Raw genomic sequence first — 21516 nt, 5'->3', positions numbered from 1 at the left:
ACATTATTTACTTCTACTTGTTATACTGCCTTTTAAATATAAAATTGTGGCAGTTTACAATACAACTGTAAAACCAAGGAACACATAAGGAAGGGTTAGTGAATAGCAGAACAATAATTTCCAAATTAACTGAAGTCAGAGACACACAAGCATTGATTTTACAAAAAAACAAACAAAAAAAAACACCAGGCCCAACATGTAATCTAAAGGATTGTTTAAGGCAAACTTTTACATTTTCTGTGTGAAGCTTTATGACTCAATTCAAGCAACACGACCAAAAGCTGTATTACCAGACCTCTAACCATCTGGTTAAGGAAATGGGACTTGAAATACCTCCTTTTCTGTGGTTTTACAACTACATTCAAAGCGGTTTCCATAGTATATACAGGTCCTTATTTGTACCTGGGGCAATGGAGGGTTAAGCGACTTGCCCAGAGTCACAAGGAGCTGCAGTGGGAATTGAACCCAGTTCCCCAGGATCAAACTCTGCTGCACTAACCATTAGGCTACTAAGATGGGACAACTAGATTAGCTTGAGAACTCAACTCAGTCTGCTTTTTAAGATATCCACAATGAATATGCATGAGAAAGAAAACAGGGCTGGCTTGGTGTGTCCCAAGAAAAGAGGTTTAGAATCCCTAATTTAGAGAAACATCAGTCTTGCCCCTGCCTAGAGATTATGACCGAGCCAGTGCCTGCATAATTTCTTAACAGAGAATTTAGTTTTTAAACCCTCAGTCTCACTGCTTCTTCCCATACCCATGGCCTCGGAGGACCAGTACGTGGTTAGTGGGAGGGTAAGGTGGCTCATAGTGTGCTAGAGTCTTTTCTGAAAAGAAACCAAGCCCTCCCATGAAAAATTAAGAGTCCTGAGGCTGCAGGAAAGGCAGATCTCTGAGCAGGTGTGCAACAGATGAAAATAACTGCTGGTTGCTGGAAATGCAAATTAAATCTCAAATCCCCCCATGGACAGGATCCAAGGTGGCCTCTCCCATAAAAGCAATTAACAGCTTTGTGGTATGGGGGTAGGGGAATACATAGAAATGAAATATTTTACACTGTAGAAAGGATGAAGTGACCTCCCACATGAGGAGAGGATGGGAGAAAGCATCTTGCTGAGTAAAACTCCACCTGTCTCTCGGGTCTGTGACGATACAAAAAATCAACTGCAAACTACCCTTCCTATTTTCTGAAAGTGTCGCCCATTCTCTCAGCTCAGGAATATTTATTTAAAATATAGTAGACTCTGACCTAGTACCCAACAGTGGCCAAACCCGGTCACCTGGCAGAAACCCAAAAAGATAAGATTCCATGTTACCGACGCCCAAGGTTAAGCCGTGGCTCTCGGGTCTACCTGGCCAAGAAAGCTTTACGAACTGTTCCAAACTTTTTAAACCCAAACTGTCTTGACCACATGCTCCAGTGAGAAATTCCACAGCCAAACTGCATCAAGTGGAAAAAGTCTTCCTCCAATTTCTATGTGTTCCTGGTCTTAGTATAATCTGAAAGGGTAAATAACTTTTCCATTTACCTCTTGCACCCCACTCAGTATTTTGCAGACCTGTATCATACCTCAGCTCTAACCCCTTCAGCCTTTTCTCATAAGACAGGAGTTTTGTCGCCCTTCTCTGGACCTTTTCTACGGTGACCAGAATTGCACACAAGACAAAGGCAGCAAAGGAAGCTGAGAATCCAACCATTGTTGCTTTGTTTTATAAACATTGCAAATGTTTTTTTTTAAACAGGTCTATTTAATATTAAACATGCTCAATCGGGGCTGTTAATGGCAGATGATGTCACTTCAGCTGTGGGTAGAGAGGGGGGAACAACGGGAGAGTGCTTGAGCCACAGGAAGTGGCAGGAGGTGGAGGAGGGATAAGTCTCCCTGCCTCACAGGTATGACTGAAAAATGGTTTTCTAACACCCATTTGATGGGCAAGACTCTCAGTTTGGACAAAGAAGGGTGAACACAGTACAGAAACCTGAGAACAGAACTCAACACTACAAGGACCCCCTCCTCGCCCTTCCCAGTCTTCGTACGTTTGACGGCTTACCAGGTCACGTTCCAGCTGTAAACGGGCCTCTGGCGCCTTCAGTCCTTCTTCCCGGACTGCAATCGGTCTTTCAGTTTCTGCTTCTTTCTCTTCTCGTTCAGTAGCTGCTGGAAGCGGAACCTCTTGGGGTTCAGCCCGTAGGCCCGCAGCCTCTGCCCGCTGAAGTTCCAGCCTCCCACTTTGACCTTGGTGGCCAAACACAGCCCCTTTCGCCGCTTCCTATTCTTCGCTGGCTGCAGACCCTGGCCCAGAGCACTGGTGGAGGCGCCTACCCCGGAGACCCCAAGTCCTCGCTGCTCCATCTCAGGCTGCCATCGTTTCGGCTCTTTTGAGAGTCCTCCCTCCTCAGAGGTCAGTACTTCTGCCGCCACCAAGCTCCTGGGCGACTTCAGTACTGCAATATCTTTCTTCTCCTCCTCAGTCTCCTGCTTAACTCTGTTCCCTTTCTGCAGGGAAGGCTCCTCTCCTACCTCCGACCCCTGCTGTTCCTTCATTTTCTCGCGTTTCTTTTTCCCAGGCTTGGGTTTGCTGTGCTGTTGTCCCTCTGTGGCCTCCTCTTGACTGCGAATGAAAAAAGAAAAAAAAAAGGGTGAACAGGGAAGAGATGATTCAAACAAAGAAAAGACAACTGTGCTACAACACAGTTCCGTAAAAAAACATCAACAAACAATATCGCATGTGTAATTAAACTCTGGAATTCGTTGCCAGAGAATGTGGTAGAGGCAGTTAGCTTAGCGGAGTTTAAAAAAGGTTTGGATGGCTTCCTAAAGGAAAAGTCCATAGACCATTATTAAATGGACTTGGGGAAAATCCACTATTTCTGGGATAAGCAGTATAAAATGTTTTGTACTTTTTGGGGATCTTGCCAGGTATTTGTGACCTGGATTGGCCACTGTTGGAAACAGGATGCTGTGCTTGATGGACCTTCGGTCTGTCCCAGTGTGGCCATACTTATGTACTTATGATCGTTGCGATTATCATGTCCAAGTAAGTGGAACCGAGGTTTCAGCCGTCGTGCTATGCTGCGAGGTCTGCAGCTTGTCTTTATACATCAGATTGGTTTGGGATTTGAAGTTCAAATTTGTAACCACCAGACTTTTCCCATCTTCCTGGGGAATCTGCCCACTTCAAACCACACCCTGACGAAAGCCACAGCACAGTGGCTGAAACGTCGGTTCCGGTTACTTGGTCGCAACAATCCCGACACCGGCCACGGAAGCCCACGAGAAGAAATATCACATCTGCACAGAATTAGAAGATGTGGGAGATTTAGACTCTTTCCCCCACCCCAACTCACTATGGCATATGCCCCGTACACTGTGAATACATCTCTTCAGCTGTTGTGTGCTGCGAGACCTCCACAGTGCTGAGATTCTCTAGAATTTAAATGAGGCACATCTTGTACCTGTAGATCGGGGGTTCAGATCCAGTCCTCGGGACACCCCGAGCCACTCAGGTTTTCAGAATACCCACAATGAATATGCATGAGATAAATCCATAATGCCTCTACATAAGTATTGCCATACTGGGACAGACCGAAGGTCCATCAAGCCCAGCATCCTGTTTCCAACAGTGGCCAATCCAGGTCACAAGTACCTGGCAAGGTCCCGAAAAAGTTCAATACATTTTATGCTACTTATCCCCAAGTCCATTTTAATAATGGTCTATGGACTTTTCCTTTAGGAAGCTGTCCAAACCTTTTTTAAACTCTGCTAAGCTAACTGCCTCTGTTGTAAGCCACTGTATCTCACGCGTATTCATTGGGGATATCTCAAAAACCAGACTGGTTTGGTATGTTCCGAGGACTGGGTTAAGAACCCCCAGAGCGGTCTATAAAGAGTACAGTAAACTTTTTTTTGTAAAGACCTGAGAACACGTGTGGCTATGAAACTCTGCAATCACCCGATAAGTACCTTGTGCAGAGTGATCGCAGGATCTGTTTTTTCTTCCAGGTGTTTTGAGCTTTTTGCTTATAGGTTCGCTGGTCGTTCCTTTCCTCCTGCTCTGACCTAAGATGAAAAGAAACGAGAAAGCCCTGAGATTGTGGCCTGGTAGACGGACATAAGGTGGTGACAAGGTTTTTGGCACAGAGGGGACAACCCTGTGCATTTCAGAGTTAAAAGACCTGTTTCTCCCTTCCTCCCTCTCCGCACTCACTTGTACATGCAGGTTTTCTTCAAGGAACACCACCTGTTCAGCTCTTTGTCATCTGCCGTCAGGATCTTAATGAGAGAGAAATTTGTGGTACAGTACTGAAAACAATTCTGAGAGGGAGGATCGAAAGAAGGCAAAAGACTGATAACCAGCGAGAGAAGCCACAAGGAACAGCAGCACTGCCAACCCTCCTACCCCCCCACCCATAAACACATTTCCAAAGGAGAGAGATAGAGTACATGGATGGAAGAGGAGGGGGGTGGGGTGGGGAGAACTGCATATGAACGTGGATGAAGTAAACTGACACATCCTCCAGTACAGAAGCTCTTTCAGCAGGGACTGTCTTTCTTCTATGTTTGTGCAGCGCTGCGTATGCCTTGTAGCACTATAGAAATGCTAAATAGTAGTAGTAGTACAGAACTCCCATGCGTGTCTGCAACATGCCAAAACCTTATTTTAGCTAAGGGAGAGCTCTGGCACATCGGCTCCATCCCTGATGACATGAACTAGTGTGACCACATCTCCCCTACTTATCTGCGGAGGAAGCAGAGTTCCTTAGTTACATAAGAGTAGCCAAACTGGGTCAGACCAGTGGTCCATCTAGCCCAGTATCCTGTTTTCCAAACAGTGGCCAAGCCAGGTCACAAGTACCTGGCAGAAACCCAAATCGTGGCAACATTCCATGTAGAACCCCAAAGAATAGCAAGATTCTGCAGAAGCTCAGAGTAGCAACATTCTATACTACAAATCCCAGGGCAAGGAGTTGCTTCCCATGTCTGTCTCAATTGCAGACAACGGACTTTTCCTCCAGGAATCTGTCCAAACCTTTTAAACCCAGTTCTCTGTAAACAGCAAGGAAATGTGGCACACATGACATCATCCATGACAGATCTACTGTCACCACAAGTCTACCTGCATGTTCCCTGCTTGTCTTTGACAAAATGGAATATCAGGTCTATTCCATCCTGGGTGGGGGGGGGGGAATGCAGATACCTATGTGTCAGTAATTTTTCTTAATGGGGTGCACAGGTAGAATTATGGGGTCCAGCCTCAGAAAAGAAATTCACTGCCAGGATCAATCAGTCTGATACAGTGGAGGTGGGGGGTTGGATTGAAAAGCTGTACCTCCTCCGTGGAGAGTCCAAAGTCACAGGGGAGCACCTGACGGTACTTGAATCGACAGGGAAGGTCGTCAATGATGTCTTCGTAATCCAGGCGGTAATATTCATCCAAATATGCGTCAAATGTTTTATCCTCTAACAAGACAAACAAATAAAGAAAAAGGAAAGGGGTAGGTGAGTGATCGGAGAACATTAGCAGACATGGGACTAGCAGCCACCACACACCACAGGGGGCAAAGGGCCATGCACAGTCCTCCCCCCTCCCTGCCTGCAGACATCACAGGGATGGGAACTGGCCGCTCTCTCCTGAACCCTTTTGGCATCGTCAGCGGGTTGAGGGGAAGGGAAGATTTAGAGCAGACTTTCCCAAACACGTCAGGTTCTCAGGGCACTCGTAATAAATAATCGGGAGAGGCAGCTGCATATGCAATTTATCTCATACATATTAATTGTCTGTATCACTAGGCTCAAATAACTTGATCTGGTTACCCTTATTATTATATTGCATTACTACTCGTAACCACTTTTATTTTAGTACAAATATGCTATATTTTATTTTTATAATAAATATTATGTTATTCAAAAGCACAAAATTTCACCCTATGTGCTACCTCTTATTTAATCCTACTCCATTCATTCTTCCCACACATTCTACCAAATAATAAACATAAACCTAAACATAAAATCCTAACATAAATTCTTCTGCCTCGAGTTTATACAGGAAATGATTATCTCTCACTCTTCAAACAATGTTTCCATCCTATGAGTAACCTTCATTCCTTTACTCAAGAGTTTCATAGTCCAAATTTTCCTTAGTTTCCTTAGTAGGAGGAGTTTAATATCTAGGGAGAAATATAAACAGAGTGCATGCGTTGGCGTTTTTAGCAGCGGCGCCATAGTTCTGGGATCCCGAGGTGGAACCAAACTTGTGGAAGCAGGCCATAGACAAATTTGTAAACTATGAAGGTATTTGAATATTTGAAAATTATGATTTAAAGTGTATTAAATTAGGATGTATGAAGGGACAATATCTATGGCTAATTGTCCTTTTAGTAAAACCCCTGATGACGCCAAGCGGTGAAACGCTTTGATAGCGTTGGGTTTAAGCCACATCATTAGCGGAAACATTGAGACCGCCATTGAGGAGTTGGAGAGACAGAGCAATGGAGATAGCCGTTTGAATCAGCAGAGTCTATAGATCATAGACTTGAAGGAGATTTTTGCTAGCCAAGCGAGCAACATACAGGATAAAGTGGAAGGAGAGTGACGAACAATTGAGTAACAGACAATTTGATATAGAGGAAAACGGGACATACATTTAAGAACTGAGGATAACAGCGTTTGGACTATGAAATTCTTGAGTAAAGGAATGAAGGTTACTCATAGGATGGAAACATTGTTTGAAGAGTGAGAGATAATCATTTCCTGTATAAACTCGAGGCAGAAGAATTTATGTTAGGATTTTATGTTTAGGTTTATGTTTATTATTTGGTAGAATGTGTGGGAAGAATGAATGGAGTAGGATTAAATAAGAGGTAGCACATAGGGTGAAATTTTGTGCTTTTGAATAACATAATATAAAAATAAAATATAGCATATTTGTACTAAAATAAAAGTGGTTACGAGTAGTAAAACAATACATATTAATTGTGAATATCCTGAAAACCTCAACTGACCGTGTGGTTCCCAGGACAGGTTTGGGAAAGCCCTGCTCTAAAACAACGAATATGCATGAGGCCGATTTGCAAGCACTGGTGTTTTGGTATAGAAATCTCGCTCATGCATCTTCATTGTGGATATCCTGAAAACCTGACTGGCTGGTGGTGTCCGAGGACTGGGTCGAGAAGACCTGCTCTAAAACAATCTAGAGTAGTAATTCTCAAACCAGCCTTCACAGACCACCCAGCCAGTCGGGTTTTCAGGATATGCACCATTAATATTCCTCATGCATATCTGCGTACAAAGGGTCAAATCCCTGAAGGAGCAAGTCCAGAACACAAAAGCCAAACTGTACATCCTACAAGATTAGTCCTAATTCAGGAACGTCTCATGGATACCCAACACTTCAATATAACAACAGAACACCTCTCATCAACTAAACGCCTGGGCTGCTCGTTAACTGGGGCATCGGTTAATTTACATTGTCTGCCCAGAATCCAGACAGATTCAGTGTGGGCTGGACCTCTCGCCGGTAGCTGGGAAGGAGAGGTGAGTCAACGTACGAGTCACACTTAATCTACAGAAAAGCAGGATGTCGGTTTAAACTCTAATCTCTACATATAAAGGACCTGTCAAAGGCATTTCTGATCTCACATAGAAGGGAGGAAGGGGCTGAAGGGGCAGTATCTTACTGGGGTCAAAGACCGGTTTCTGTTTCTTGACCACCTCTGCAAACTTGGACTTCCGTGGCTTCTTTCCTGTGGCCATGACCTCCCGCTGCAGCTTCTTCCGTTGCTTCTTCCTCGAGAGCTGTGGCTCCTGGCTGGGGTCATAGTCTGCATCCATCTGTCCACAAGAGAAACTGGGGTGAGCGGGGGTTGAACTGGCAGAAGGCTGAAATTCAAACACTGTACAGGGGGCATGCAGCTCCTTCTAAAAACTGCGTCTCACAGCACTTAACCTCTACCAATTAAGTAGCTGTAGAGACTCCGGAGATGAGAAAACCAATGATGCTGACACCATTATAGGAAGGAACAGTATGAAGTGACAACGGAAGCAACAAAACCCTGAAGTTATCTTCTCCAGTCTCTAAAGGCAGCTCTGGATCCAGCCTCAGACTCTGCTGATGATCTGTATCTACACACACGACCCTGCCAGAACGTACCACAAAGTCTGGATCCTCACAATGTGGTTCGTAAGCTGCGTTGGGGTCCTCCACCTCATTTCCTGTCCAGTTATCCCAATTCCACTCATCTGCTTTCAAAAGAAAAAAGATTTGCAGAAGGGTATTTCATTAGATAAAGTAGCAATGAATCAAGGTATAAAGCCCTGGTGGAAGGTGTCGTCATCAGGGATGGCATCGCCTGAAAGATTCCCATATACCCCCTTTCAGCCTTGCACAAGTCTCCCCCCATTGTGTGTGTATGTGTGTGGGGGGATACAAGGGTATTAAGAAGCATGATGGACACAGGATAAAGAGCATCATCCAGAGGGGAAGGGCAGGAAGGACACAGATAAAGGGCATTAGCAGGGGAGGTGGGGGTCAGTAGAGACTAAACTGGAATTCAATACTGGAGGAAGTGGTAAAAGCAATTAGTGTAGCATGGTTTTTAAAAAATCTGGACAAGTTCCTGGAGGAAAAGTCCATAAACCTATTAGGTGCACTTGGGAGGTAAGTATCATCAGAGTATCAGGGTTTAAAAAAATGATTTGGACAAGTTCCTGGAAGAAAAATCATTATTAAGGTACAGGTATCATGGAAATCTGGCTCATTTTTGGGATCCTGCCAGGGGCTCATGACCAGAATTAACCACTGTTGGATGCAGGATACTGAGCTAGATGGATCCTTGATCGGACCCATTCTGAAATTACAGACCCAGTCTTTGGCATTGAACTTTAAATGTCCCTACCCCCCCGCATCACAATAATGGAGGATTCTCACCTTCAATCTCCTCCTCATCTTCAAACTGAGGCTTCTCCTCCTCATCTTTCCCGTAATATTCATCACCGAAGACTTTCTGCACGAGGGAGACAACAAATAAAATGCAGCCTGAGGAGAGGAGAACACAAGGGCTTCTCACAACAGGAAAAGCTATCGCACGGGGGCAGAGGGGAGGTAATGGTGCCAGAAGGTCTCACAACGTGTCATCCAGAACCAGGGAGTAAAAGCTTAACATGCATGGAATTAAATAGAGGGAGGGGGGGGGGGGGGGGAACACTGACCTGCATCAGTTGATCATGTTTGACAGGATCAAAGTCCTCATTCAGATCTTGTTCCCCGAAGACTGGCATCTCGTCGCTGCCACCAGTGAGCTCCTGCAGTTTCTGCAGTCGTTCCGCAATGGCCCTGACTTTCAGGTTCTTCAGCTGCTTCAGCTCTTCCTGCTTTTTCTCTTTCTCCTAAGGGTACAGGGACATTCGAGTGAGGGAAGATGGAAAGCACATGAGTAGCTGCAGAACCTACCCCCACTCCACGGATTGCGACTCTGGCACCAGTTTCCACTGGAAAAACCCACTCGGGAGCTGCAGCAAACTCCAAGCAAGGATGTGTTTCCCTCACTAAGGACTGCAGCCTCCCTTCATTGTGTGTGAGTGAGGGAGGGGGAGGGTATAAGAAGCGTGATGGACACAGGATACAAAGCATCAAAGAGTATCTGGAGGGGAGGGGCAGGAAGGACACAGATATAGGGCATTAGCAGGAGGGGTGGGGGTCAGTAGAGACTAAACTCTGGAATTCATTACTGGAGGATGTGGTAAAAGCAATTAGTGTAGCAGAGTTTTTTAAAAAATCTGGACGTTCCTGGAGGAAAAGTCCATAAAAGTCCTCTCGCCTTGGGTAATCCAGTCATAAAACCATTAATTCCCACCACGATTCTAGAATCCATTCTGCTGGGAAAAGAATGGGCAGCGTTTTACAAACACTTTATGATGTAATAAAAACCTTCTGTGATGTAACCAGGGGTCTGACCAAGGAGGTTTTAGGACAGGAGACAGCATGAGCCTATCTAGCCCATTCGGTGGGCTGAAGCCAGTGGGCGGAGCTTGCCACCATATTGTGTGATCCCAAACGTTTGCAGATGCTATTGAAAATAAGAGCAAACATGAGGTTTATGACTGCCTACGCGTGGGGTATTTTTTTATTTGAAAGCTTCTCATGCGTAACCAGAGACTGGATGCATGTGAGACTTGCCAGGAAAAGATATGTCATCCATCCAGCCTCACAGTCACTGGTGTCCTCAGCCTCCAGGTCCTTTCATGTACCCTGCTGAAGGGTTGGGGAGAAAGAGGAGACTGTTGAAAACTTCCATCTCAAACTTCACACCCTGTGCCTTACCCTCATCTTTCTCTCTCGAATTTCCTCACGCTTCTGTTTTCGCCGCTCATCCTTCCTTCGCACTGTCTGGGAGATGGTTCTGGGGAAAGTCTTAATCTGGAAAAAAATACAAGTATTTAATTCCCTTTTGCTGATGGATGGGGATGGAGATTTGTGTGGGACAGTAAAACATTTGCACCTGAAACACAGAGTAAGTGCTCCACAGCCCTGTGTGGGCACCCAGTCTCTTCCCCACCCCCTGCTTTCAGCTCATAAGGTTTGGTCATTGGGAAGAGAGCTGACAGCCTCCCACCCTTCAGTGCCAGGCTGGAACAAGACCCTATCAGGAAAGGAAGGAAAAAATTCTGTCTGCATGCTTGCTGGGACCCATATGAAGCGTTCTAGTCACATTAATGGCTTCATGGCAAATATAGAAGACGGATTTCTAATTTTGTGCAATTAACCCGTTTCTCTCCCCACTCAAATCACTGCAATAGAAGCACTCTTTATCCACCCCAATCATTCAACCTGGTTGGTCCTCCAGCCACCCCTTGCCCTCCGTCCCACAATCCTCCCTCTCCTTATCTCTACATCTCCCAAGCTCTATCCTCGTCTTCCCTTCCCCCCCCCCCCCCACCCCCCCCTCACCAGGTCTGAACCAGGCTCCTCAAATCTGAAGTTGTACTTTCGCTCGAAGTCCTCCTGTTTCTTCAGAAATTCCTCCCCCTCGTCCTCCGAGTCTTCCACTTCCACTATCGCATCATAGGTGGGAATCCTACGGAAGAATGTTGTGTGTGTAATAGCTAAGTGGTCACCATTTTTCATTATTTTTTGTATATACATTATTGAAGTTCTTCCCTTGAAGTTATATGTGCGAGTAAGTGTTTTCAATAAAAATTATTTTTGTTTTTTTCTTTTACTTCAGCCACCTACTAACAGTGAGCATAGGAACTGTTAGTAGGTGGCTGAAGTAAACAGGTGGGAGAGACGTATCTCCTATAAGTATTTAATCATTTTTTTCTTTTATTTCCTTTATCTTGGATCCACTTCTTATTGTGGATGAAGAATGGTATTTATTCTTGAATTATGATTAAGTCCCTGTATTTTTCTGAGTTTCTATTGTATCCTGATACTGTATATTATTTTGAAAAATCATAAATAAAAATAATTATTTTTGTGTGAATATAAGTTAAGGAGGTTGGATGGTTTGGGTGTGGCCGATTAATTGTAATAGCTGGAGGTATAAGAGGTCTTTTTGCCTTCTCTAAATGAATCTCTGATGCCCTACAGTCCTTTTCTCCATTTTGAACTTTCTCAAGGTTCTTTTTAAATGTAAAGTTTTGCTGTGTTTACATTACTGCTATATATAGTTTGGGAGTGAATGTTATTTTTCTTCTTTTTTCTTGGATACTATTTGGGTTTCTGCCAGGTACTTGTGACCTGGCTTGGCCACTGTTTGAAAAACAGGATACTGGGCTAGATGGACCACTGGTCTGACCCAGTATGGCTATTCTCATGTTAGAAGGGTTGAAAAAAGGTTTGGATAATTTTTTAAAAGAAAAGTCCAGAAGCCATGATTAACATGGACTTGGGAAAATCCACTACATATTCTACGATAAGCAGCATAAAATCTGTTTTACTCTTTTGGGATCATGCAGGTACTTGTGGGGTGGGATTATCGTTATCTGCTTCAGTAAAGATCAACTTTGACAGTGTACTAGGAAATATCCATTAAACCTGAAGAGCTGAAGATATGAGTCAACTCTTAAAAGAAGCATCCCATCTGATTGCTCTGATCTCACCACCTGCAAATGCAATAGGGGTGGTTACATTAGTTGACCAATTATTATAATAACAACTAGTATTTATAGACGGCCTCAACCAATTGCTCTGGGCGGTTTACAAAAAACAGAAACTTATCATATAACCAGGTTTTCAAAGAATTTCTAAAATTCTTTTTTTTTTTGTTCAATCATTTTTATTAATTTGGATATTTCTAAAATTTCTAAAATTCTAATAATCAACCTCTGATGTTAAATCTGGAGGTTAAGGAACGCCACAATCCTGCAGCAACTGAAGCAGAAAGATGTTGAATTTGGTTAACTTAAGTGAAGCAAGATGGATACGATCTTCTTGTAAGTTGTAAATAGGATGATAAATAATGATTATAACCACGTAAAATTATTAAAAAAAAAAAGAAAAAAAATGGTCTCTGCTACAGCAATTTTGGGGAAGTGTCTGGCAACGAATCTGCTTAGTTCCTGGAATCGAGGTCCCCTTATCTTTAAAGCTGCGATTTGGAAATCACGAGGACTCCCCGAGGTTATAAGTACAGAGGATGTTTACAAGCTCGATTTTATGATATCCTGAGCACCAAAGTGTTTATCAGTCATTAGAAGACTCTTGTAATGCCAGACTTGAAATGTAAGGTGTAATTTACTTTGTTATGAAGACACACAAAAGTGAAGAAATGGAGAAAAGTAATGTTATTTCACAATCATGAAAGATCTGCAATAGATCTGATGAATATGTTAGAAGCTGAATCATAAAACCATGTTAACAGACTTTAAGCCAGATTTCCCAAACTATGGATCAGGACCCCAAAATGGGGTCACAACCTGGATGGCCTCCCCATAGGTATATCATTATTCTGCACCTCCGGGGGGGGTCACACAATTTTATTTGGCCATGATTATGGGGTTACAGCCATGAAAAGACTGACAAGTACTGCTTTAAGCTGTATGTTTTTATGTCTAGCCATTAATAAAAATACTTTGGGCAGTCTATGGCAGAAGCAGAATTTGAACCCAGGTCTCGTGGTCCTCAACACGAATCCAGATGTGGTCTCAGGACACACGGGCCCCATCTCCCTTATCTTATCCCAAGATTAATTTTACTTTTTTTTTTAGGAATAAAAGTAATTGATGTAAAACCCCAAGAACCCAGGTTTAGTCATGATTTTAAAAATAATAATAATAATAATAATTTCTGTTATAAATAAATCCTAGAAGCAGTCTTAACCCCACAGCCACAAATCAAAAGTATAAACCCCCATCCAACGGGGAACCAAAGCGTTTGAAATTCTTCCTGTAAAAACATTTTGTTAAAGATAAACCCAGGGTCTGACATAGCCCTCCGGAAGGAGGCGGAAAAGCAAAGAAAACATTTTTTTTTTAAGCCAAATCTACCAGCCAAGGTGGGAGGAAGAGAGAAGAGCATTGTCGTTAGCTAATTACAGAATGATAGATCTATAATATTGAAATTTTGTTTGTATTTATTTTCTGCCTCTGCTGCCTGAAGCTGATCTTGGGAGATGGAGCCAGGGCAGCCTATGGGAGGAAAGGACGCGACCTGTGGCTGGCATTGGGGAGGGCTGGGGTTCAGGGGGTGGCAAAGGGATACAATGTGGCAGTCCCATTACAAAGTAACCTTTCTGCCGAGGGCACAGAGAGGGCAGGGGGCGGGGTCAGGGCTGCAAAGGGGGAGTTTTGAATTAGAAAACCCTTCAAAAAAGGGTTTTGTTTTGAAAGAAAACATGGCCTGTGTCCCTCCCTTTGGGTGGTGATGTGGGAAAAGGGGGTGGAGAGCAGCATTTTGGAGGGGGGGGGGGAGGGGGGTTGGACTCAGCAACAGTTTTGAATTCTCTGGTTCAGATAATACTGTCTATAAAATAAAAAGCAGCACTGCGCCCCCTGCTGGAAGGAGACATCATCAACGGGATCAGAAACGATCTTGTATGGTGGAAAACAAGGGGTCAAAACCAGACCTCAATAACCTCACAAAAGAAGGATCAGAACCACAGTCTAATATCCTTATAATAAGACGGGTCAAGCTGGGTCAGAATCAAGAAGTGCCAGGCCGGATCAGAACCTGGGCATATCAACGTACACAGCACTGTACAGAGGTGATAAGTGTTGAGGTACAAAATGTTTGTACACAGAAGAGCTTAGTTCAGGGAATGGGACATGAAGAGACTTCCCAAAGTCACGAGCAGTGTCCGTGACAGAGGCAGGATATGAACTCGGGCGTCCCCTGGTTCTCAGCCCATTGCTCTAATCCCTAGGCCACTTATTCTCGCATAGGAGGTACCAAATCCAGAGCCCACTGAGCCCATCTCCAGTCAGATCACCAGGAAGTACCCGGCAGGATCCCAAAAAGCAGATCCGTTCCCTGCAGCTCACTACCAGGGATAAGTGGAAGAGATCCCACACTGCCCTGACCAGCCAGGCGGGTTTTCAAAATACCCACAACAACATTGCATGAGCTAAGTTCCCAATATATGCAAATTTATTCCAGCATATTGTCTGGAGTAGAGGTCTAGACCCAGGGAAGTCGGCCTTCAAATCCTGCTTCTCCCACTGAAACACTTGTGACCTCCCCACTGCCTCAGGCACAAACTTAAGATTGTAAGCTCTCTGGGGAAGGGACCTTCCAGCCGCACATGAATGCAACTTGCTTGCAACCTGGATCTGAAAAAGGCAAATTATCTAACAATCCAAATAAAATGAAGTATGTCCACGTATTTCACATGTGTGCGTCTGTGTGTGTGTTTATATACCTTATGTACTTAGATTATATAACATACATGTGGATATGCTCAAGGAATTGCATGGACACCGCCTGCAGTCTCAGACCTCATTACATGCATAACCACAGTACAATACTTACTGTTCTCCCTCCTCTTCCTCCTCCTCATCCCAGTAGCCCTGGTTGAGGATGTAATCCCGCAGAAAGCGTTCGCCTTCTTCCAGCTGTGGGTTATTCCAGTACTCCTTTAGATAGGCCTGGTGGGAGAGAGGGATGTTAGAACGTCCCCTGTCACTCTTTACATACAAGAATCTTCCCATCTGTCAGCCAATAGAGAGAAAGAGGTACTAAAGGCAGATCTTAAAGTCTGCTGGATTTTAAGCTTCTCCGAGACAGAAACATGACAGCAGATAAAGACCAAATGGCCCATCCAGTCTGCCCATCCTCTGTAACCCCCAACGCTTCCTTTTCCTAATCGATCCCACATGCTTATGCCATGCCTTTTTCAATTCTGACACAGTCCTCGACTCCACAACCTCCACCAGGAGGCCATTCCACGCCTCCACCACCTTTTCCATGAAATAATACTTTCTTAGATTACTCCTAAACCTATTCCCTCTTAACTTCATCATATGCCCCCTCATTCCAGAGCTCTCCTTCAGTTGAAAAAGACTCGCTTCCTGTACATTAATGCCCTTGAGCTATTTAAACGTCTCTATCATGTCCCCTCTCTTCCAGCGTATACATGTTGAGGTTCATAAGCCTGTCCATCCTGTTTATATCTTTTCGTAGGTGGGGTCTCCAGAATTGCACATAGTACTCTAAATGGGGCCTCACCAGAGATTTACACAAGGGCACTATCACCTTTTTTCCTGCTGGTCAGCCCTCTTTTTATGCAACCGAGCATCCTTCTGGCTTTGACCATCGCTGGATATGAGAACTTCTCTCTTTTCTGGACTTAGTACAAAACAGACCATTCTAACATCTCACGGACCGTTAAGATGCACCATACTGGGTCAGACCAAGGGTCCATCAAGTCCAGCACTCTTATCTCTGACAGTGGCCAAGACTCAATCCTTGTTGCTCACACCCAGAAATAAAGCAGGGCTTTCACAAGTCCACCTGCCAAATACTGGTTTTTACGTACTTTTCCTCCAGGAACTATTTAAACCCAGCTATGCTAAACTGCCTTCACCGCATCCTCGGGCAACAATTCTATGGTTGAATGGAACGCCAAGTGAAAACCATTTTTTGCTCAAAATATCCCTAAGGCGGGTGTCCAGGCCGGAAGCTAAACATCCTACAGACGCCAGTTTACATGCGTTGATCTATAGGTGGCCTGACCACTGGGACAACAGTAAGAGGCCCCATTCTTTCTAGTTTACTCATTTGTGATAGGTGGTGAAGGGCCCGTGACCCTTAAAGCCCGTGGGCCCAGATCACTATCAGTCCACCCCTGATCTACAGAAATAACTAACTTTATTGCGAGGCACATGACTTTATCATGAATTACACTGTAGTCTGTAAATTTTCAATACATAAATAAATGCATGCAAGTATGAGGGGCCTGTACAGGCTCAGGGACTAGGGTTAAGTCTCGGTCTAGAATCGGCACTTCATGCTCTGGACAAAATGGAACAAGGTCCCTCCCTAGCCACTAGTTCAGCTGTAGAGAGCCCAGGGATCCCACCGCAGGCACAAACAGTGATACATTACCAGTTCCTTCAGCTTTTCCTCTTCTTGCACCTCCTTCTGCCCCTTCAACCAGGCAACGTAATCCTCCTCCTCCTTGTCCTGAAACAGAAGCAATGCGAAACATATGGGATGGGGGGGACCGGCATGTCTCGCCTCACCCCAGACCTCAAAATCCTCCTTACTGAAAAGGAGCTGTCAACACCAGGCTTATCCAGATACAGCCCAGACCACTTTCCTCTTCCACCCATCACTTGTCAGGCAGACATCCTATCACAGCATTTCACCCTTCCTCTGGCTCTCATCAGGAAGACATCCTACCGTATCTTCTCACCCATCCTCTGGCCCTCATCAGCTCACTCACCTCCTCTTCGCAAGTCTTCCTGCGTTTCGTAAGAAATGGCGTCCCCGAGGTCCCTTCCTCCCCACTCTCGCCTTCATCGCTGTTCTCCACGAATTGCCGGAAGCTGCGGACAGTGACAGCAGAGTTAAAGTATCTCCCTCCTCCATCAGCAAACGCATCACTTCAGAATACCATTCCAATTTTGATTACACATATTTTTGGATAGAAGCTTTACCAAACACCATTTATATATTACAATTCTGTGTTTTTATCTAGCAGGGTGTTTTGTAAATAAAGACTATTAGAAATCATAAGAACATAAGAGTAGCCATACTGGGTCAGACCAATGGTTCATATAGCCCAGTATCCTGTTTTCCAAACAGTGGCCAAGCCAGGTCACAAGTTCCTGGCAGAAACCCAAATCGTGGCAACATTCCATGTAGAACCCCAAAGAATAGCAAAATTCCATAAAGAATCTCAAAGAGTAGCAAGATTCTGGAACCCTAAAGAGTAGCAACATTCTGGGACCCCAAAGAGTAGCAACATTCCAGGACTCCAAAGAGTAACAAGATTCCAGAATCCACAAGAACAGCACGATTCCATGTAGATCCCTAAAGAGTTTCTATGTTACCAATCCTGGGGCAAGCAGTTACTTCCCCCATGTCTGTCTCAATAGCAGACTATGGACTTTTCCTCCAGGAACGTGTCCAAACCTTTTTTAAAACCAGATACGCTAACCGCTGTTACCACATCCTCCGGCAAAGAGTTCCAGAGCGTAACTATTTGTTGAGTGAAAAAATATTTCCTCCTATTTGTTTTAAATGTATTTCCATGTAACTTCCTTGAGTGTCCCCTTGTCTTTGAACTTTTGGAACGAGTAAAAAAAACAATCAATTCACTTCTACTTGTTCTATACTACTCAGAATTTTGTAGACCTCAATCATATCCCCCCTCATCCATCTCTTTTCCAAGCTGAAGAGCCCTAACCTCTTTAGCCTTTCCTCATACGAGAGGAGTTCCACTCCCTTTATCATTTTGATCGCTCTTCTTTGAACCTTTTCTAATTACACTATATCTTTTTTTGAGATACAGCAACCAGAACTGAACACGTTAATCCCATCAAACTAAAGAGTTTATACAGTGATTATTTTTAACAACTAGATTTTCAATAATCTGCCCCTCCCAAACCATTCCCTTTCAACCTCTACTCACCCCTCCTTGATCTGCTTTTGTTCTTCGATGTAACTAGGTGAGGCAGCTCTCTGCAGGATGGGGGTGGGGTAGGGGGGAAGAAAACAGAAGAATATTTTTTTTAAAATCAAGAGGCCGCCTGGCTCTCCGCTCCCAGTCTTCCACACTCAGGGTCATTTTACTAAGTTATGTAAGGTGTTAATCTGCATCTAACACAGCAAAAATCCTAACAGAGCATGCGCTGAAATGTTCCACATTAGTTTAGGAATGTTGCATGCGCTAACACTTTTCTCAAGATGAAAGCAATGCTTTCCAGCACCTCACCTGCTGTCGTTCCTGAACTTTCTCATCGTCCTCTGTCTCATCTTCTTCATCTTCGTACTTCCTGGAAAAGTTTAAAATAAACAAACTTCTGCATTTTTATCAGCCCCAGATCTCCCGCCCCACCTAAAAACGATTTAGCCAGGAAACAAGCTCAGAACTTCATCAGAATAAGCCAGAAGGAGCTGGTTAGGACATAAGCGTTGCCATAATGGGATAGACTGAAGGTCCGTCAATCTCAGTATCCCATTTCCAACAGTGGCCAATCCAGGTTACAAGTACCTGACAAGATCCCAAAACAGTGAAACAGATTTTATGCTGCTTATCCTAGAAATAAGCAGTGGATTTTCCCAAGTCCATCTTAATAATGGCTTATGGCCTTTTCTTCTAGGAAGTTATCTAAACCTTTTTTTTAAACCTTGCTAAGCTAACTATTTTTACCACATTCTCTGGCAACAAATTCCAGAGTTTAAATTACACGTTGATTGAAGAAATATTTTCTCTGTTTGTTTTATATTTACTACTTTGTAGCTTCATTGTGTGCACCCCAGACCTAGTATTTTTAGGAAAGAATAAACAAGCAACTCATGTCTACCCATTCCACTCCACTCAATATTTTATAGATAAAGTACATTTTAAAGCACCAACAAACAATCAGCAATCCTCTTCCGGCAAAAGCAATGGAAGCCTCCCTACCCCTCTCTCTCCAGGATCACATTCCGCTCATAGTCTTTCAAGAACAGGGGTTTCTGCTTCTTCCGTTTCTCAGACTCCCGGCCCAAGCAGGATGGACCTATTAAAAAAAGCATGTTTATAAAAAGGCCTGGATTAGTCGTCTTATCCTCAGAAGCCAAGATTTCACATAACTCTAAGCCATTCCCCATTTGATTCTTTTTCTCCACCCTGAAAGAACATAGATGCCCTTCAGAATCCCCCTTTTCCAACGTAACAAATATTTGCTAAATTTATTTACTTATTAGGATTTATTTACGCCTTTTTGAAGGAATTCACTCAAGGCAGTGTACAATAAGAATAAATCAAACATGAGCAACAGACAATTATAACAGTAAAAACATTCAAATAACAAGTATGACATAGTATACAAAGTCAACACAACACGTAATATAACATTTTAATTGACAGTGTAGGGTATATGCAAGGGTGGAACATATAGATAGGTAAGAGAGTAAGAGGAGTTAGAAAATAAGGTGACTAATTTAAAGAAAGGAGCTCATGAGGTCAGAGAGATGGTTAAATATTATTTCAGCTAGGGTAGGAGTGGATAAACACGTCCAATATTCTATGCCCGATCATGAGAACATTACTTTACATTGGTGATTACCTTGCATTTCGCAAACAGCTAAAAACCCAACTGATAAGATCAATCACCAATGACAGAGACAACCAATCCAATATCTAATCTATGGATCATAATATCCATGGTCACTCGCATTATACTCTGGCCAACACAGTATTTTCCATGTATTTTGATTGCATACCTGATGCTAAGTTTGTCACAAAATGTTCTATGTAATTTCAATTTGTTCTGTTACAATAGTAACGTAGTAGATGACGGCAGAAAAAGACCTGCACGGTCCACCCAGTCTGCCCAACAAGATAAACTCATATGTGCTACTTTTTGTGTATACCTAATCTTGATTTGTATTTGCCATTTTCAGGGACAAGACCATATAAGTCTGCCCGGCACTAGCCCTGCCTCCCACCACTGGCTCTGCCACCCAATCTCATCTAAGCTTCTGAGGATCCATTCCTTCTGAACAGGATTCCTTTATGTTTATCCCACGCATGTTTGAATTCCGTTACCATTTTCATCTCCACCTCCTCCCTCAGGAGGGCATTCCAAGTATCCACTACTCTCTCCATTAAAAAATACTTCCTGACATTTTTCTTGAGTCTGCCCCCCTTCAATCTCATTTCATGTCCTCTAGTTCTACCGCCTTCCCATCTACAGAAAAGGTTCGTTTGCGGATTAATACCTTTCAAATATTTGAACGTCTGTATCATATCACCCGTTTCTCCTTTCCTCCAGGGTATACATGTTCAGGTCAGCAAGTCTCTCCTCATACGTCTTGGAACGCAAATCCCATACCATTCTCGTAGCTTTTCTTTGCACCGCTTCAATTCTTTTTACATCCTTAGCAAGATATGGCCTCCAAAACTGAACATAATACTCCAGGTGGGGCCTCACCGACGACTTATACAGGGGCATCAACACCTCCTTTCTTCTGCTGGTCACACCTCTCTCTATACAGCCTAGCAACCTTCTAGCTAGGGTCACCGCCTTGTCACACTGTTTCGTCACCTTCAGATCCTCAGATACTATCACCGCAAGACCCACATTGAACTTGTCTCAAGAAAATGTGGGATACAAACGTCATAAATAAATAAATTAAAATAAATCAGCATTTCACTAAAAAGATTCAGATGTGCTACAAATAAACACCAATAGGCAGAAGACACTGCTGCCCGGATTCCTAAGATAAACTCAATTTCCTTTCTGAAGCCTTCAAGAAATCTTAATTTTTTACAAAGCGCAGAAAGAATCCACAGCCCTGTGTAATGTGACACTGATATGATACGTTAGTACGACAACACCCAGCGGATAACAGTCACCATGAGAAACCATGAAGTTGCTCCATTTCTTTCCTATAACAGTCCCTGATCAAAAGTTATCCTTATTTTAAATTTGTTCTTAAGTAAAATCAGAACAATCTTGGTTTCAAAACCCAAACCGATGCCATCTCCCATGTCTACCCTCACGAAAACACGGTAGAGCGGCTCGCAGGTCACCTTGAAAACTCGGAAACAACATGGAGAAGAGACTGACTCACCTTCGCTGGTGTAAAATGTGACATCTTTCTGATAGATTCTGGGGTCTTTCTTCTTCAGCAAAGACAGGGTGCAATAAAACTCCTTCTCCTTCTCTGGATGAAATGCCTTTCAGGAAAGACAGAAAGAATATCAGAACCCCAGGTGATCACAGAAGACAGTGCTCAATTTTTACACCTCACTATAAACGAATATTGGATCACATACTGAGCTTCAACGATAAGGGCAGTGCTGGCACAAGAATCACAGTCTAATCACTCTAAGTCACGCCCATCATCATGCATGTGAGGT

The 21516-nt window shown here is 43.6% G+C and overlaps 1 protein-coding gene and 1 long non-coding RNA gene across 4 annotated transcripts in view; one reads left to right on the top strand and one right to left on the bottom strand.

The window, feature by feature from the left end:
- The window catches only part of KRI1 (KRI1 homolog), a 36629-nt gene that overhangs the window by 13297 nt on the left and 1816 nt on the right, over positions 1-21516 (bottom strand). The window contains exons 3-19 of one of the 3 annotated variants that reach the window (XM_030197053.1): positions 21228-21333; positions 19072-19168; positions 18379-18439; positions 18076-18125; positions 16885-16987; positions 16545-16622; positions 14970-15085; positions 10950-11076; positions 10323-10418; positions 9212-9388; positions 8931-9006; positions 8154-8245; positions 7681-7834; positions 5334-5464; positions 4212-4276; positions 3968-4063; positions 2055-2615 (exon numbers count right to left, since the gene is read on the bottom strand). In XM_030197053.1, the coding sequence (XP_030052913.1) occupies positions 2093-2615; positions 3968-4063; positions 4212-4276; positions 5334-5464; positions 7681-7834; positions 8154-8245; positions 8931-9006; positions 9212-9388; positions 10323-10418; positions 10950-11076; positions 14970-15085; positions 16545-16622; positions 16885-16987; positions 18076-18125; positions 18379-18439; positions 19072-19168; positions 21228-21333 (2148 nt within the window). In that variant the 3' untranslated portion in view covers positions 2055-2092. Of the gene's footprint in view, positions 1-799; positions 2616-3967; positions 4064-4211; positions 4277-5333; positions 5465-7680; positions 7835-8153; positions 8246-8930; positions 9007-9211; positions 9389-10322; positions 10419-10949; positions 11077-14969; positions 15086-16544; positions 16623-16884; positions 16988-18075; positions 18126-18378; positions 18440-19071; positions 19169-21227; positions 21334-21516 lie in introns of those variants that run through there. The other 2 variants (XM_030197052.1, XM_030197054.1) reach the window with 2 other exon arrangements.
- LOC115466061 lies at positions 443-1157 on the top strand. The gene is made up of 2 exons (XR_003941498.1): positions 443-802; positions 982-1157. It is a non-coding gene; the product is annotated as an uncharacterized LOC115466061 (long non-coding RNA).

The sequence above is a fragment of the Microcaecilia unicolor genome, chromosome 3 (assembly GCF_901765095.1).
Source record: "Microcaecilia unicolor chromosome 3, aMicUni1.1, whole genome shotgun sequence".
NCBI lineage: Eukaryota > Metazoa > Chordata > Amphibia > Gymnophiona > Siphonopidae > Microcaecilia > Microcaecilia unicolor.
The sequence above is the reverse complement of the archived record's forward strand: the minus strand, read 5'-3'. Positions and strand labels throughout refer to the sequence as shown.